The 18,613-nt window shown below is 36.2% G+C and overlaps 2 protein-coding genes across 4 annotated transcripts; both read right to left on the bottom strand.

Annotated features, from left to right (window-relative positions):
• Window positions 1-3,729: 3,729 nt before the first annotated feature.
• On the bottom strand, window positions 3,730-6,007 carry LOC110873231 (laccase-3). Its single transcript, XM_022122165.2, has 5 exons — window positions 5,891-6,007; window positions 5,662-5,813; window positions 5,333-5,577; window positions 4,196-5,251; window positions 3,730-4,075 (listed from the first exon to the last, which is right to left on the bottom strand). Exons 1-5 carry the CDS (start codon window positions 5,978-5,980, stop codon window positions 3,945-3,947), a joined length of 1,674 nt encoding a protein of 557 aa, XP_021977857.1. The 5' UTR covers window positions 5,981-6,007; the 3' UTR covers window positions 3,730-3,944.
• A 1,444-nt stretch (window positions 6,008-7,451) lies between these two features.
• Window positions 7,452-18,214, bottom strand: LOC110873230 (N-terminal acetyltransferase B complex auxiliary subunit NAA25). 3 transcript variants are annotated; one of them, XM_022122163.2, is made up of 18 exons: window positions 17,926-18,214; window positions 16,388-16,544; window positions 16,176-16,294; window positions 15,584-15,658; window positions 15,379-15,472; window positions 15,168-15,286; window positions 14,120-14,190; window positions 13,772-13,913; window positions 13,148-13,323; window positions 12,765-12,967; window positions 11,878-12,008; window positions 11,041-11,117; window positions 10,889-10,963; window positions 10,621-10,813; window positions 10,029-10,148; window positions 9,756-9,935; window positions 9,315-9,569; window positions 7,452-8,332 (listed from the first exon to the last, which is right to left on the bottom strand). In XM_022122163.2, the coding sequence occupies exons 1-18, from the start codon at window positions 18,070-18,072 to the stop codon at window positions 7,634-7,636; spliced, it is 3,033 nt and encodes a 1,010-aa protein (XP_021977855.1). In that variant the 5' UTR covers window positions 18,073-18,214; the 3' UTR covers window positions 7,452-7,633. The 3 variants fall into 3 exon arrangements, with proteins under 3 accessions (XP_021977855.1, XP_021977856.1, XP_035832555.1); XM_022122164.2 differs by having other exon boundaries at window positions 9,315-9,566; XM_035976662.1 differs by lacking the exons at window positions 16,388-16,544; window positions 17,926-18,214 and having other exon boundaries at window positions 15,584-15,674; window positions 16,176-16,263.
• Between the last annotated feature and the right edge of the window lie 399 nt (window positions 18,215-18,613).

Genomic DNA, 18,613 nt, shown 5'->3' with positions numbered 1-18,613 from the left:
AATCCTAATGGAAAAATTAGCCGCTATGAAGCAAGGCTTGTTGCAAAAGGTTTTCACCAGCAACAAGGGGTCGATTATCATGAGACCTTCAGTCTGGTTGTTAAACCGGCCATGATTCGCATGGTTCTGTCATTAGCTGTTACACATTAATGGTCTTCGGCAATTGGATGTTCAAAATGCCTTTCTCCATGGGGATCTTCAAGAAACAGTCTATATGAAGCAACCTCCTGGGTTTGTTGATCCAAACAAACCAAATCATGTGTGCTTACTACACAAATCTCTATATGGCCTAAAGCAAGCTCCCCGTGCATGGTTCACTCGGCTGTCTATGGCATTACAACAATTGGGGTTTTGTGGATCTCATACTGACTCATCATTATTCATTTTAAACTCTAACGGTACCATTGTTTATGTTCTTGTTTATGTAGATGATATTATCATCACTGGAAATGCACCTGTTGCTATCAATGATATCATCAGTCGCCTGAGCTCTCTTTTCACAGTTAAAGATCTTGGTCAGTTACACTATTTCTTAGGGATTAAGGTGATATATTATGGATATTTTGCACTGGGCTGGATTGTCATATTGCAAACCTGTTGCATCCCCTATGAGCACATCTCATGTGTTGTTACCTGATGATAGTCCACCTCTTGATGATCCTTCTAGATACCGACAAACGGTTAGTGCTTTTCAATACGCCACCTTGTCGCGCCCAGACATTGCCTTTACAGTAAACAAAGTTTGTCAGTTTATGCAAACACCTACTGAAAATCATTGGGTAGCTGTGAAACGAATCCTATGATATCTTATAGGCACTATTCAGTTTGGGTTACTATTTCGGAAAGGCTCAGGTTCGTGGTTGCAGGCCTTTTCGGATTCTCATTGGTCTCAAGATGTTGTCCATGCTTACTCTGATTCGCACTGGGTTGGGTTCCCTGTTGACCGTTGATCCACGGGGGGATACGCAATATATTTGGGCTCTAATCTTATCTCTTGTGTTGCACGAAAACAAAGAATTGTCTCTCGGTCTTCAACAGAATCAGAGTACAAAGCAATTGCTGACACTGTAGCTGAACTAATCTGGCTAAGGTCTTTGCTTCAAGAACTTGGTGTAGTCAACCACTCTCCTACACCTTGGTATGATAATCTAGGAGCAACTTATCTTCCAGCAAATCCAGTTTTCCATGCCCGTACCAAGCATGTGGAAGTGGATTTCCATTTCGTTCGTGAACAAGTTGCACAAGGAAAGTTGAATGTCAAATTCATATCTACCAATGATCAAATTGCCGATGTGGTCACCAAGCCCTTAGCTTCTCAAAGATTTTTGGCTCTACGGTCCAAGTTGCAGGTCATTCCTCGCCCTAACTTGCGGGGAAATCTTAGAGAATAAAGTTAGCAGAGATTAGTTTCTTATTTACCAAGTTTATGTGATTGATTATTTTTCCATACATATGTCTTGTAATGTCCTATTTATACAGGACCTCCTATTGTTCTAAAAATAATACAATACAGTCTTTCTCTTTTACTATTTGATTGACAGGAGAAATGTTCGAATGGAGTTTTGTTGGAGGATGTGCGAGATGGCAAGCGATTGATAAGATAGACAGCAATATCAAAAGCAAAGTGCCAAAAACATTTGGGGAACAAATGATTGTGCAAGTAGAGTGAGACCAATTTCAACAACATGTCAATAACAAAGCTCGACAAAACCATTTTCTTCACTTGTATACAAAAAGATAAACGATGAATGATACCAAGAGATGTAAAGGAATTTGTCGAAGGTCTGAATTAACCCCCCCCCCCCCTGTTTGTTAGAACTTGTTTGATTTTTGTGTTAAATTGGCGTGTAATCATTTGAACAAAGTATGTAAAGATTTTGTAAAGATCAGATTTGTTGACCAAGGGAAAAATCCACATCTAACGAGAAAAATGATCAACACACAACATAAAGTTGTGATGGCCATCAGAAGATAAAATAGGTGTAGGGCCCCAAGAGTCACAATATAACATGTCAAAATAATTGGAACTGCAAAAATTAGAAAATGGTAAATGTAGTTTTGTGGACTTGCTAGTGGACAAGCAGTGCAGAAAATGGGATGTGAGGTTTTATTTATAGGTAAAGAACAACTAGAAAGCATAAATTTAAAAAGTTGATCGTGTAGGTGACCAAGCCTGCAATGCCACACATCTAAGGATGTTGGTTTGGTAGAGAATGCGTGCTTATTGATTGAATGAAGATGCAAAGGATGAAGATTGTAAAGACCATGATCACTGGACCAATGAGCAGGCAGTGCGTGTAGACTCGTCCTTCAAAACAAAATAGGAAGAATGAATTTCAATGAAAACATTGATATCCTGTCTTAATTTTTCAACATACAAAAGATTCTTTTTTATTTCAGGAACATGAAAAATGTTAGATATGTTAAAAAAACTTGTGAGGATTGAATTTTGGACGAACCGATAAGGAGAATAGGAAGACCTATACCATTACCAACATGGAGGAAATTATTACCATGATATGCATTATAAGTGTCAAGACTTGCCAAGTTTGATGTCACGTGACTATTGACTCCTGTATCTAGGTACCACGTGGAGCCTCCGATAGATCGTACATATACATGGTGGGCCATTGGACGAGCACGAATGGTTGTTTGAGCACGGTTGGGGTAGCTAACGAAATGTGACCGATACCACATCTTTTGCATATGCCGTACACCATACTATAATTACATGCCCAAGAGAAAGGATTGCAGCCAATACTTCGTTGTTGGCAGAATTTGAGGCAAATGATAACTGTGAAAAACCTGAGGAGCAGGTTTGGGCTTAAGTTGAAAGCCATGTTGAGCTGCCATTTGTGTAAGAATCATGAGTTGTTGTGATGGTTGAGTGTGGATAGTAGGGGCTAATCCAAAAGCCAATTGTGATGGCTTTATAACCATATTATTATGATCACTAAAAATACCATATAGTTCATTTAACATCAACAAAGATGAACGTGCAAGTACAATGGATTTGAGGTCGTTGTATTCCTCATGCAATCCAGAGATAACATACAAGACCACGTCTTTGTCTTTGACCGGTTCACTAATAGCAAGTGCGGATGCATACTCTTGTGCACGGGTTAGATAAGTGAGTGGAGTCTCATCCCCTTTAATCTTAAGCTTAAGAAGTTGTGTCTTAAGTGTGTATTCACATGAAGCAGTTTGTGGAACATAAGCACGAGCGAAGGATTCCCATAATTCACGAGCAATTGTTCCTTGAACATGTGCAAAGGATGCATCCATAACAGTGGAGATAATAATCATGTGAACACGTGCATCATTAAAAATCCACATTGTAGAATTGGGATGAATAGTGAGAGCTGCAGTTGTATGAGATGCAATTGCTAAGGATCTTTCGGGACAGAGAACGGAGTCATCAATGTAGTCAAAGAGGCAATTGTAAAGAAATCAAATTAACTTGTGGGAGTTGTGTGACACCCCTTCAGTATGTGAAGTGTCTCCGCGAGTGTCTCCGGCGATGTGGTGGTTGACGACGGCTTGACTCTGATACCACTATAAAAGACTGTTTTGTGTTTGTAATGATGGTTTTGATAAGGGTTTGTACGATACCTTATATATCCCTAGCTACCATTGTTTACATTTTGTGTCTAATATAGACTAACTGTATTTATGAACAGGTTAACATATTAATAAGTTGATGTTACTAACAGCTAGCAAAGAACAAGATTTCAAATCACTATAGCAACTGATGAATCATTCTATATTTCTGTTTGTTTTTGTAAACAAAAGGAGTTACACACAAGAATACATAGATTAAACAACTATGATGAATCTGAAACCTATGAGAAATGCTATGTACTTTGCCCAAAGAATCAAGCAAAGTGAGTAAAGAAAAACAAATCTTAATGATGCCACACAAACATAGAAACCGCATGGTGATCTTAACATCGAGGAAGATCAGAAGGAGGAGGTAGCAACGTCTCTAATTCCCCAACTCCGTTTTCAACGATGAACGCCATTGCAAATCCCCATGCAAGATGAGTATCTATGTGACAGTGCATCAACCAAACTCCTGTAAACATTCAAGAATGATCAGCTTCATGTTTTAGTCAAAAAACCATGATCTAGAAGAGATGAAAGATTCTATATTGTTTACTAAAGAGTCATTATTCATAGATTGATGTTGGTTTACCTGGATTATCGGCTACAAATCTGATAGCTGCCCATCCTCCAACCGGGACATCAATCGTATTCCTTTGAGGTGGATCAACAAGATTGAAGTTAGCAGGATCACTCGAAGGATTAAAATTACCGAAACCCTGACCAACAATATAGAAATGATATCCGTGAAGATGAACTGGATGGTCCTCAGTTGAGAAGATGGATGTATCTTGCAACACAATCTGCACACTAGAACCAAACTTTAGCTTATAAAGTTTTGTCCCCTTAACGGGCTGCCACAGCCCGCGAGGGACATTGCCAGTGTAATTGAATTGCAATGGTGGAACAGGTGGAAAGTCTGTTGTGTAGATGTTTGGAATCCTTTGTGTGTAAGCTTGAAGTAAAGACACGCGGTTCGGAAGTACAAAGGATACATTGTTCATGCTAGCACCAAACCGTGTGTTGTTAGGCCCTTGACATCTAGGTCCAGGAGTGCAGTTAAAGAACCCGAACCCCATTGTGAAAAACAGGTTCTCGTCTATTTTCGTAGGGACTGATACTTTCCCAGGACTCTTTACTTGGTTTGAGAATGCGGTGACTGTGTTGGTGTCGTTATAAGCTGGAAGTTGTGGTAAAATTGGTTGTGAAGTTGCGGATTTGTACTCTAAGATAGCGGTGGCGGTGGTGTTATCAAAAGGCGCGTTTTGAGCAGTTGCATAAGCGCGTGCAGCCATGTAATAGCGCCCCGGCTGCTGGTCAGCGGTCAGGAGGACATCTGTGGTTTGACCCGGCCCGACCATGATGACATTGGTTGTGAATTGCTTGGTATAAACCGCATCGGTGGCAACCACAGTTAGTTTGTGGTTAGCCACACTGAAAAAGAGCTGTTGATTGAGTGCAGCATTGATGACCCTAAGAAGAACTGTATCTCCTTTTTTCACTGAAAGCCTTGTAGTACCTTGGCTCGAGCATCGAAAAAGATCACCAGGTTGCCCGTTAATAGTGATAGCATCCGATACATTCGGTGCTGCACCGCTGAATAATGCTTGGCGTAGAACACTAATCACTTTTCGGTCCCACCACTCGCCTATATGCATCATCGATGAACAAAACGATTCGTTAAATCAAAAAATTAATCAAAGACCAAAAGTTAGTTAAACGTAAGTACCTAGAATAACAGGAAACTCGATTGTGGGCTTTGGAAAGGGGTACGAAGAACCAGACTTAGGACGGATAACAAGTGCACCATAGACCGTAGCACGTAGCCATCGGCTATGAGCATGCCACCACAATGTTCCCTCCTGGTCTGTGATGGTGAACCTGTATGTGTAACTTCCTCCTGGTCGGATTGGGCATTGGGTCACAAATTCAGGCCCATCAGCCCAAGGGTTTCGCAGTTGGCGTAATCCATGCCTGAAAAGGACAACGAAACCATTATAGCATCAGTCGCAACAGTCCTAACACTATTGGAAATGCATGTAAATGATAGAACTTTACCAATGGATAGTGACATTGTAAGGAGCAGCATTTGTGACTTTAACAAAAAGGGTATCCCCGTTTTGTACGTTTATAGTCGGTCCTGGGAATTGGCCGTTAACGTTGACGATTCTATGGTTTTTGCATAGTCTTGTTGCTGCTTGTTCTTGAACCTGTGACAAACAAACAAAGCAATACGAATCATTATTAATGAACCAATGAAAAACTTATAACTTGAGAATCAGCTTACTTTGAACTCATAGTTATGTATTTCGGCGAATGTAGTAAAAGCAAAGGATACAAAAAGGCTCAGCAAAAGAGCCCGAGAGATCGACATCATGTGGATATTGCTTTTAAACACTTTAAGTGATAAGATATGTTTTGTGATTAGATGGTGGTAAAGAGTGGTATATATAGACATAGTTTGTTATGGGGTTAGGTTTTAAGTCAATAGTGAAGTTAGAATAAGAGAAAGCTTGGTTGATTTTGGTGCAACCACTAGTCTTATTATTTTTTTAACATGAAACATGCACTGATTATTTATTGTTGCATGGATCTGGTACATAGGTGTCCATTTAGTATTAATAAAATTGCAATGTTAAAACGAGCGCGGCCTAAACGTATAAAGTTATGGATTAGAACAACAAGGGCCACAACGACGCATCAAGCTTGGATCACACAATAAAGTAGTAAGCGGGACTGTAATGATTTAGACCCGTTGAGTCAACTCGGGTCATATATTAGATTAAAACGGGTCGGGTTGGGTTGGGTCAAGCAATTCAAAGAGGTGGTTTAATCACTAGGGACTATCACTAATTAGACAATTAGTTAATATTGAGTTTTGGTTAGGGTTGGTTTACTTACTTGTCCTTCTCAACCATTTAAGGAAAATCTGTCACCTTATTACTATTTATAAATACAAGGTCAACATCATCTAATAAAATTGCAATAATTGATTTGTTTTCAAACAATGTTGTTCAGCTACAAAATCTTGTCTTGTAATTGTTATTAGTTATTACTATTACAGTAGTTATTATGACCGGTAGAAATCTACATAAACTATTGGTGAAACTGACACGTGTATGTATTAATTAATTATTATAATAAAAAAGAATCTTAATTAGGCAACCTGGTCTAACTGAACCAAAAGAGGGTTTTGGTGCAACCACTAACTGTTATTCATTTCTGTCATTATTTCTTGCCATTTTAAACAACTTTTGGCTAACACAGAGGGCAATGTATTTTTGTCTGTCACAGGGACACACCTAGAGGGCGGCCGGGCGGGTACCGGTGAGTGATACAGTCGGTGAAAAATACAGGAGGGGTGTAAGTGAGCCAAACTACTTGCGAGCTACCCGAGTTTAGCTCGAAAAAACTTTGAAACGAGTCGAGCTTAAACAAGCTCGAGCCTGTACCAAGCCTAAAAATAAGCTCGTTTACTAAACAAGCCCGAGCACGAGCTTCACAACTCGCAAGCCTAAACAAACTCATTATTTATATTTATTTAATTAATATATTAAACATATATTTAAATGGTAATAATACTATTTATAAATATATGAAAAATAATGACTATAATTAATATAAATTATATAATAAATAATAAACGAGCCGAGCTTGAAAAACTACTTGTGAGCCGAGCTCGAGCTTTAAACATAAACCAAGCTGGACTCGACCTCTCATAAATTAAACGAGCTCGGGCTCAGCTCATTTCGTTTGCACCGCTACTTGCAAGATGGTGACAAAGTTTTTTTATGCAGTATATCTTATTAATATAACAAAAATACATGAATGATGTAAATAACCAAAAAGGCAAAAAAACCAATCTCTAAAATTGATTCAATCAAATATACAACACATCAAAAGATTATTTGTATCCAAAATTTCTGCTGATACAAAACAAAAACCTGTGAAACCTCAAAAAATTCAGAACTCAATTAAATGTAACATCTAGTGTACAAGAAACTCATCAAGCAACCAGCAATCTTATACTCTAAACTTGTATTTGGCCTTTTAGTGCCTGCAAAACCTTCAATTTCGACTCACAAATATCAAAAAACTCTGTCAAAGCGGTTCCTTGTGCAGTTACTATCTTCCGTGCAACTTCCACAGGCTTCCAAGACCTAATTGCCCGATTAACCCGATCACCGACTTCCAAATCATCAACCGATAACACCAAAGTTTCAAGAATTTTGACGACTTTCCCGGGCCCGTGATCGTTTTCTTCGCCATGAACGGAAGTAAGCAAAAAGTCAACATCCGTATCTATAGGTCTATCAATTTGTTCTTTTAACCATTTAGCAACTATATCTATCATGCTAGATAGTGATGTGATTGACTCCTTGACCGTATTGGATAGTTGACTGTTTGACTGGTCAGATGGACCGCCTTTTTTCTTCTTTTTTCCAGATGGAAGAGACGACCGAACACACGATTGGATTATGAGCCCGAGCCACGACAATGGCTCGGTCACTAATTGGATTAATATGGAAAGATCTGCTCCGGGAGAAGATAATAACGGTTTTGTGGAATTTACTTTTTCGGAAATGCATTTCTCTAATAGACGGCATAAAACTTGCCAATTAATGGGGAACGTGTGCCGGTCTGAGATGTTTGTTTCGTGAGGATTCAGGTTCCAGGCGTTTAAAAATACCGCAAAGTTAATCCAGTCGATTAGATTAGAAGAAAATTCCTGTTCATGTTAAGATTTACAAAGTTAAATCTATGAAAAAAAGCATCCTTCCTATGCAAAGAACTTCAAATATACCAGAGGCAAAATAAAACAAAAAAAAAAAAAAGCGAAGGTAGTAATTTGGACCTACAATGGGGTGCTCTGTTTTACAGGTAAGATTTAAAATAAATTATAAAGAGTAAAATGCCATTTTCATCCATAAGGTTTGGTCAGTTTTGCGAATTTCGTCCAAAAGTTTGTTTTTTCGCATCTGGATCCAAAAGGTTTGAAATCTTGTCATTTTCATCCGGCTCGTTAACTCCATCCATTTTTCTCCGTTAAGTCGGGGATATTTCCATCGTTTTTGTCATCTTAAAGAGCAATTCGGTCTTTATCAATTTATGTAAAAAGACCGGACGAAAATATCCCTGACTTAACGAGAAAAATAGATGGAGTTAACGAGTGAAAATGGCAAGATTTCAAACCTTTGGATCCAGATATGGAAAAACAAACCTTCGGACAAAAATTGCAAAATTGACCAACCTCAGGGACGAAAATGCCATTTTACTCTAAAACATGTTGCAAGGAAGCAAAAGCACAATTATAATGCATAGAATCTCCAAAATCATTTTGTTCAAATTGTTGTAGAAATATTATTATACAATTGTAACCATATTTGACTATTTACTAATAAAACTAAGTTTTTTGGGTACACCTGAGTTATTTTGTATAGCGTTTGGGTCATTTTGTACACATAAAACCACAGTCAAAATGAGAATTTTTAAATAAATTAATAAAGACGATACGTATATGTGTAAAAATCTAAATCTTAAATATAATGCCGTAGTCTATTTTATATGTTAAGCTTACCAATTACAAAATGACCCAAACAGGACACAACCGTCTATTACCAACTCAGATGTACAAAAAAGGATACAATGACTAAAGAGGAACATTGACAGTTTATGCGAGAAAACACTAAAAAAAATTTAATTATTCTTACCTCAAGGGACTTCTGACCATGAGAAACAGAAATAACTAACTCTGCCGCATCCAGGAAGGGGAACCCTAAAAATTTTGAATATGATTCAAGCAAGGATTTGAGTTCTGAAAAATCTTTAGAATCAAAACCATTAACGTTGGAATTTCCCTTTGTTGATGATGAAGCACATTGTATCGACAAATAAATCATTCGTGGAAGTAGTGATCTCTTCTCAAGTCTTGTCAACTTTGCTTCGGTTTGTTTAGCCTCATCCTGCTATAACAGATTAAAACGATGTTAAAATATAACTTCCTTTAGTGATAAGAACTAAGAAGTTAGTTATTGAAGTTAAATAATGTGTAAATTGGTTAGCTAAAATCAAATGCTTGTTAAATAGGGTCCAACTTTAGATTGATTCACAACAAATGTTTTAAAAAAATAATAAAAAATCGCCGTTTGTACCGCGGTTTCTTTAGGATAATGTGAAATATCTTCATACGGTCCTGAGAGATAATTTTTGTCTAATGATGGGGTCCACCAAGGCCGTAACTTCAAATCTTCATTGAAGGTCAACTTCTTGGAACGAATATCACTTGAAATATCAAGAAAGTCACTTCCTTTATTCAGGCTTTCAAGTACAGACTAGAAAAGGAAAACAAATGTCACTTCAATATTGCTACATGAAAGCGGAATAAAACACAGATGTGGCCTGTGGGGGGTAAAAATAGTAAATACCTCTGCTTCTTCTATGCTATTTGCTTTTCGTTTTAGTTGTAGAATTGACCCTTCGATCTTTGCTGTTAAGTACTGATTGGATCGTTGCAATCTCTCTTTAAATTGAACAAATTCAATTACCTATAGAAGCAAAAAAGGAATACTTATAGCTTACTTGCATAGGATAAGGATCATTACAGAACACTAATTATTGCGAGAACAAAAAGAACAACTCTAAATCACTAAATTTTGGAATTTAAGGTTCATAATTCTTAAATTTTATGTTTCTTACATTCATATGTGTATTATATATACATAAAAAATCATATATTTTTCCCGACACATAGTCTACATACATGTAGGTAATTTAGCTTACACATAACCTACATGTGTGTTGGTTACTTAAAAACTGAAGATTTTTCATATTTTGTTTTAAATTCTAGTGTGAGAAACAATAAATCTTACATTTATAACATTTTCATTTACTTTTTAGGTTTTTAGTATTGAAAAAATGAGTGATTCATTTTGTTTTGCGTGTTCTCGCAATATTTAGTGTTCTGCGTAGAACCTTCCCCTGCTAGGATATATATATAAATGTGTAATTTATCCATACTTTTGAGTAATTTCGATGACGATACGCAAGAAAAGTAAGATCTGCAGATTCCCTGAAGTGATCATCCATGAACCGCAAGTAACCCTTCAAAAGATCATTAGTATCTACCAACAGTGACGATGCTAGCATTTGCGGGAAAATAAGATGTGAGACGGTTTCCAGGAGGATGTTCTTGACATCCAATAATTTGTACCTAAATACAGTAGCAATAAATAAATAATAAATGAGCACCAAAAGTCCTAAATTAAATACTAGTGAAATACATTACCATTCATACGCTAATGGAAGAGCATTCCAATAAGAATACAAGTGTAACAACAAAATCTTGTACTGCCAAACATATCTGCAAGATAAAATAAAACATTCAATAATTATGAAGGTTTTTTATATGGAGATGAATATATAAGAAGAAACTATAACCTTCTGACAGTTAAACCAAGCTCCAACACCGTTATAGCTTCCAACAAATAACCAACATGTTTTGTACGCCAAAACAACTACAACAAGAAATAAAGAAACTACGTTCTCAATAACAGATTAAAAAATAAGACATAAGTAATTACTTATATGTATTTTACTTATATTCCTTATATGTATTAATTTCAAACATTGGGATGAATAGTGCTTTTTTGTCTTTTTCTGTTTTCCATTTTCTTTGTTTTCTTTTCAAGTTTCAGTAGATATTGTACGTGTAACGAACCGGACTGACGCCGACCAAAGGTCCGTACCGCCGTCGCGTAACGCGGGTGTAACGTGTTTTTAAGTTTCAACCGATATTGTACATTGTACAGGTAACGAAACGGTACCTCCGCCGCGTAACACGGTATGTAACTATTTTGTCTTTTTTTTTGTTTTTGTTCAGGTGTTTTTTTGTGTGTGTTTTTTTAAATTTCAACCGGTATTGTACACGTAACAAAACGAACCGACACTGTCCGAACGTCGGTACCACCACCGCATAGCGCGGGTGTAACGCTTTTTTTAGTTTCAACCTATATTGTACATGTCACGAAACGATACTGCCGCCGCGTAGCACGGGTGTAACGTGCTTTTTTAAGTTCCAACTTGCAGTGTACAGGTAACGAAACGGTACCGCCGCCGTGTAACGCGGAAGTAACGTGTTTTTTTTAAGTTTCAACCGGTATTGTACAGGTGACGAAACAAATCGGACCGATACCGACCGAACGTCGGTACCGCCGCCACTTAGCGTGGGTATAACCCACTAGTTAATGTTAAACAAATATGAAATCAAGTTGATACCTGAACAAGCACATTGCATGTCATAGATAGAAGCTCTTCACCATACATACTCTCTTGTACATCCAAGTCCTTTGAAAGGGGAAGGTTTCGACAATACATTTCTGTCATTTGAACTGCAAATCCCACAAGATCTGTGCAACAACGAATAGCCATATTAATTTTGAAAAAGTCAAAAAAGTTTAAAAACATTTTTGTAATCTATATCTATATCCATATCTATATCTACACTATATAATAAAAGAAAACCATGGGGAACATGTGTCATCCATTGGAGCCACCTACTTTTCGTTTACCCGCCTCTCTCTCCTTATATGAATACTTCTTTTTTTAATTAACGATAGTTATAGTTATTATATCATTAACCAAATCAATTTAATATCAAATTAATTATTAATTTATTAAACAAACTTGTGTTTTTTTTTTACTTAAAAGCTTCACCAAGTTCAAAATTATGTTGCTTAAATATTAAAAATGAAGAATATTGATGACAATTGTTTGTGAGTGATTTCTTAGAAATTTTAAATATTTAATGTGGTTGGATGGTAAGAATGGTAAAAATACAATATGTTAAATAATAAAAAAGATAAGTGGTAATAAAAAAACAAAATTAATACCCAGTTGAAAGAAATAATGTTTTAAAAATTAACTTAACAAAATTTATAACTGTCACGTCAATGTTTTTTTAAATACATATTTTGACGACTGTATATGTTAAAAAATTACATTATATTTTATTCTATTAGTATGATACACGGGTTTATTCAACCATGCAATGCATATGTTTTTTTCCAAAACATAACTTTTTTATTACTAAGTATATACCATTACATTTATCAACCCGTGTAATACACGGGATTGCAAACCTAGTTTGTTATTATAAGATTTACCTTCAACGGGAAGTGAATACTGGTCACCGATTAGTTCTCTTATCTTAAAAAACGTTATATGTTGACCAAGAACATTTCTCGATGGTGTTGATGAAGAATCAATGCATTTAACCAACTTCTCTAACAACTGTTTTTTCATATCGCTGGGTAGAATTTGTAAGAAGACCTCCACATCAGCTGTAAAGCTAGCCAAATGTCCAAACCTGTTGTAACGATAATAATAAAAATCAAAAACGACTATTTGTGCAACCTAGTATATTTCAGGTATCTTGTGCAACCTATAGTATATTTCAGATATCAATTAAAAGTTCAGAAAATAAAATCTCGTTTTATCGGAAAATATTAAATAAGCACGCAAAAAAACACGAATATAAAAAACATACCTAGAGAAATACAAAACAAGATCTCCCATGAGTTTTTCAGCATTACCCCTTCCATACATTATTTTCCTCCTTTCAATTTCAAGATTTGCTAATCCCGGGCCTCTTATGGAATCATTACCTACTTCTGTCATTAGATTTTCTACAAAATCGGAGGCCTTTGATATGCAAATATCAAACTGTACAGGTAGATATGTTGTATCAGAAAACATAAACTTGAATGACTAGTAAGAAAGTAAAATATAGAGTAAAATGCCATTTTCGTCCCTGAGGTTTAGCCAGTTTTGCGACTTTCATCCAAAGGTTTGTTTTCCGCATATGGGTCCAAAATGTTTAAATTCTTGCCATTTTCATCCGGCTCGTTAACTCCATCCATTTTTCTCCATTAAGACAGGGTATTTCTGTCTTTTTTGTTAACTTCAAGGGCAATTCGGTCTTTTTCACTTTATGTACAAGCATTTAGCATAATGTACAAGGATTCAAAAGAACGAATTACCCTTCAGGTTAACAAAAACGACAAAAATACCCCTGACTTCACAGAGAAAGGGCCAAACCTCAGGGATGAAAATGGCATTTTACTCTAAAATATATGAGATTTGTAATTCTGTAAAGGTAATAAGAGCATGCCTTGTCATCCGCTATGTGTCTGTGTTGACCGTCTGTCAATGTTGACACCCGAATGGAAGAGCTCTTAGTCAAAACAGGCAAGCTGCTGTCATCTTCCAGCAAGCAGCCGAGATAATGATGGAAACATTCCCAATCATCAGGACTGCAAATAAAAATAATCAGTGATGATGTGTCAGTTGCAGGTATGACTGTAGGCACTCGATATCCATATAGAAGTATACCCTCGTGTGTATTTGTTTTTATATACGTTTGGTGGGCAAATTATAAATGGCGTTATTCTTTAAGACTTTTTTTGTTTCAGACTTGTAGTTGTATAAACAGATGCTTGAATAGAGAATGATGATGTACCATAATTTTAATACTTTCTGAAATATATCTGCAGCTCCATCGAAATCACCTGCCCGAGCAAGAAGTCTCCCCTGTCAACTTGTAAGTTAAAGAGCACAGGTATATAAGATATGCAACAAAAATATGACGGTTACAATTACATAATAACTTCCAAAAAAATCCAACAAATTTTGTCGACCTGTATAATATATTATAATGGAAAATAATGTTATTATTAATACGACAAAAGAGGGTGTCTTAAGAATAGTACCGAAGACACCTCTATTTTTTGTTGGTTTTTTGCCATACTTACAACAATGCCATCCATGAGTTTTTTTTTCTTTTTGTGTATTCAACCCTTCAACTTTTAGCATTGCCACTTACAACCCCTCAGCTTTCTAAAAACTTTGTAAAATGTCATTTTGACCCCCTCAGGTTTTACTTGCTTATTTTTATGTAAGTGGGTCAGATATAAATCGTTTTCGTGCTTATTTTTATGTACATTTTTGGTTGATCTACATTATGTTTATAGTTGGTCTACGTTTTGTTCGGAAACGGGTCGGGTCAAAGATAATACGTTTTCACCAGGCGGTATAAATTCAACTTACTTTACGTTTCGACTCCACCGCAACACATGGTACCATTCTTTAACGTAAAAAAAACACTATTTTCTTACGTGCTTATTTTTAAAGACGTTTCGTTATAAATCCAAGTTCGTTTACGTTTCTACGTAAACTTTTTCGGCAATGAGTCAGGTCAAATATAATACGTTTCCGTGCTTATTTTCATGTGCGTTTTCAGTTGGTCTACGTTTTGACGTAAGGTTTCATTCAAAAGTCAAGTCCAATATTTGACTGTATAAGTTCGAGTTACTTTAAGTTTCGAAGCCGCCGCAACGCGCGGGGGGTCAAAATACTAGTTAGTCATAACTACTAATCACGGCCACTTTGCTACATGACTAAATAGAGAAAATATAATTACATCTGAATTATAATAAATCAATTATGCAAGTAGCATAAAATAATAATAGTAATTACAACTGCAATAATAACAAAGAAGCAGATAGTACCTGTATTCGTAGTTTATCAACTTCGATCATCATAAGTGATCCTAAGTTCCCGGAGAGGATTTCTAAGGCATCCCCATATTTGGCTTGCTGTTCCAGTAGAGAAATATATACACTCAGAGCTGCAACCAACATCGTTTATTGCATAGTATCAGTAAGACGTCTCTTAATCTGTTATTATAATAACAATTTAACAAGAGTAAATTAAATGCACCTTCAGGCTCATGCAAGCTATGAGAAGCAATGTGCTTTTTAAGTAACCCTTCAGCTAACTGCAAAAGTTTCTCTTCTCCGTTTCCACACAATACCTGTCAAATCCAGATATATCTTATAACATAAATAACTTACAAAATGATATACATACATACACACACACCCCCCTATATATATATATCGTCTTATAAAGTTGAGATATGAACCTGTAACTGAATGCTACAGACTGCCCAGAGCAAGAACCTCTCTTCGCCAGCAATTTTATACATTTTAATAGCTATCTAGAACAACAAAAATCTTCCGTTCACAGCTACGCAAATGTTGGAAGAAATTATAAATGGAGTAAAATGCCATTTTCGTCCTTGAGGTTTAGCCAGTTTTGCGACTTCCCTCCAAAGGTTTGTTTTTCCACATCTAGATCCAAAAGGTTTGAAATCTTGCCATTTTCATCCGGCTCGCTAAATCCATCCTTTTTTCTCTGTTAAGTCAGGGGTATTTTCGTCTTTTTTAACTTAAAGGACAATTCGGTTTTCTTCACTTTATGTAAAAAGACCGAATACCCCTGAAAAAGACCGAATTGCCCTTTAAGTTGACAAAATGGACGGAAATACCCCTGACTTAACGGAGAAAAATAGATGGAGTTAACGAGCCAGATGAAAATGGCAAGATTTCAAACCTTTTGGATCCAGATGCGGAAAAACAAGCCTTTGGCCAAATGTTGCAAAACTGGCAAAACCTCAGGGACGAAAATGGCATTTTACTCTTATAAATTTGAAAATACTTTGGGATGCCATTTACCTGTTGCTGCTTCACAAAAGAATATTCTCGAACATAACAATTGAAGAGTCCTGTCATAAGTTCCAAATTGTTTGGAAACTTTCCGCATGCATACTCATAACAACTAGTAGCCATGTCCACTGATGATGTATAATTGTATATAGAATAAGTATGTAACTTGAAAAAATTTTATTAAATTAAAAAACGACATGGAGGGTGTTAGAAATACAAACGATGATCTAGCCGCTGGAAAACAATCTGCAATGTACTTAATGTGAGATCATCAATTAAGAGCGAATCATTCTTATATAAGAGATCTTTAGCATTGATGCAAACGGATAATGCTTCCTCCGTTTTACCCATTCTCTCCAAAATTAGAGCCTTAAGTGCCTGCATTACATTAGAACAAACAAAATAACAAATTAAACCAATGCCAACGTTGGCTTCCAGTTTTACATTGATGATTTGATTCAACTTTCCTAAAGAGTTACAATTCAGTAAAATAAACCAAACCAATCTGGTAAATTTGGCCTTCACCTGTGTTTGGAAAAGTATATGAAATTTTGAACTTTTAGGATTAATTATGAAGTCCATACTCTTCTTGTGTGTTACAAAACTAATATTTTCATAAAACATTTACAAACAGAAATGTAGAAAGATCGGATTTCCAACCTGATTTATTTCAAAGTGGTGTTCGGTGTTTTCTAAAGTTCCGATCCAAATTGTGGTCATGTGTAAATTAAGTGTATATTGGTTGGGTACACCAAGGATGGCAGAGTTTTTGAAGTTTAGACTAATCACAAGATGTGAAACTATGAATATATTGTTCTGGATGTTCAGATTTCAGAATGCATCTCATCGATATGAAATTAATAGATATAAAAACCAACAAATAATGGAAATAGACCTATAACTCAAGACAAGGTTCAAAGTTCAAACTCAAAAGTGTTTTAGAATAAGAAATGAGCATCACCATCCTAGTTTACGCCCACTAGACATATCAACATGTGTGATTCAAAAGTGACCAAAATAACATGACAACAAACAAACGTACATAGTAAAATCCCACTCATATGATAGGTTCTGTGGAGGGTGGGACGACGGCAAACCTTTCCTCTATACAAGAAGATAGAGACGTTGCTCCCACTAAGACCCACGGCTCCAAAATTAACCTTTATTTTTTTTCTTTTGCCATATAGTAAACTAGATAGAACAAACAACAGAAAGTGTGGCTAAGGGAATCAAAACAACAAGACAGAAAATACTAACAATAACAATAGCACACTACAGGTAACATAAAAGTAGTAATCAAAATAACAAGGTCAATTTGGGAAGAAAAAAAAAATATCTGTGAAACAATCATAAATCCTACATTCTCAGTTTCTCTAGCATCAAACTCCAATTTCCACATAAATCCTAATAGAAAAACTTCTTAAATTTGTATAGTAATCGTCTAATAAGTTCATTCAAAACTCATTCACAGGCTAGAGAAAACTATATGGTAAATTAACTCTTCATATATCATCTTCAATATACTAATACTAATCCTCTACTGTACTTGAGAAACATGAAATCTAATTAAATCAAAAGTCCAATTAAATCATGATTACATTAATATACTAAAACTATATGGCAAATTAACTCTCAAAAGTCCAATTAAATCATGAAATCTTCAAATTAACAATGACATATCAAGGATAAAAGTATCGCATATTGAATCATGCATTCTAATTCTAAATCGATACAAAAGGAGAATGAAGAGTGGACTTACGAGAGCGTATGAAGAATTAGGGTATTTAGAGAGCAACGCTGTGGAGAGTTTGAGTGCGTTTTTGAACTGTCGAGAGTCGATTGCGTCCCACACAGGGCGGACTCGCCGCTCCGGTATGCCGCCGGCCATCCCGAATTTCGACGCCATTGTAGAGTTAGGGTTTTGTAACGACGGCGACTGTGATGATGTTATTTCTGTCAGGAGATTTAACGGAAATGGGTATGGTATACAAGTGAGCCGTTTTTTACTAATTTAGTTAGAGGGGTGTTTTGGGATTTGCAAATCATTATGGAGTGTTTGGTATTGTGCAAATGAGTCGAGAATGTGAGAGTTCGAACTTGATCTTATTTTAGTTGGGGCTCGGCTCATAAATAAGTTTGAATAAACTCGATGAGGAAATACGGAACTAATTTTAGGGTTAATTAGTTTGGTTTATATTTCAAATATGAGGTTAATTTTCTTTAACTTTTCTGAGCTCCGTAATGATCCGATCTTCCTGCAAAACAGAACGCCGTTAAATCGTTAAGAGGGGAATATGAGGGGTTTCCCTCTTAACCAGACTCCGGCGTGAGAATAAGTATCTACTTTGAGGAAATAAGTGTGTGTTAAGAGTGAGAGAGTAGAGTGTCGAATGTTCTACCTGTACATGAAGATCTCTATTTATAGCCGGGGAGGTGTAAGAAGAGAT

This window comes from Helianthus annuus, chromosome 8 (genome assembly GCF_002127325.2).
Source record: "Helianthus annuus cultivar XRQ/B chromosome 8, HanXRQr2.0-SUNRISE, whole genome shotgun sequence".
NCBI lineage: Eukaryota > Viridiplantae > Streptophyta > Magnoliopsida > Asterales > Asteraceae > Helianthus > Helianthus annuus.
The sequence above is the reverse complement of the archived record's forward strand: the minus strand, read 5'-3'. Positions and strand labels throughout refer to the sequence as shown.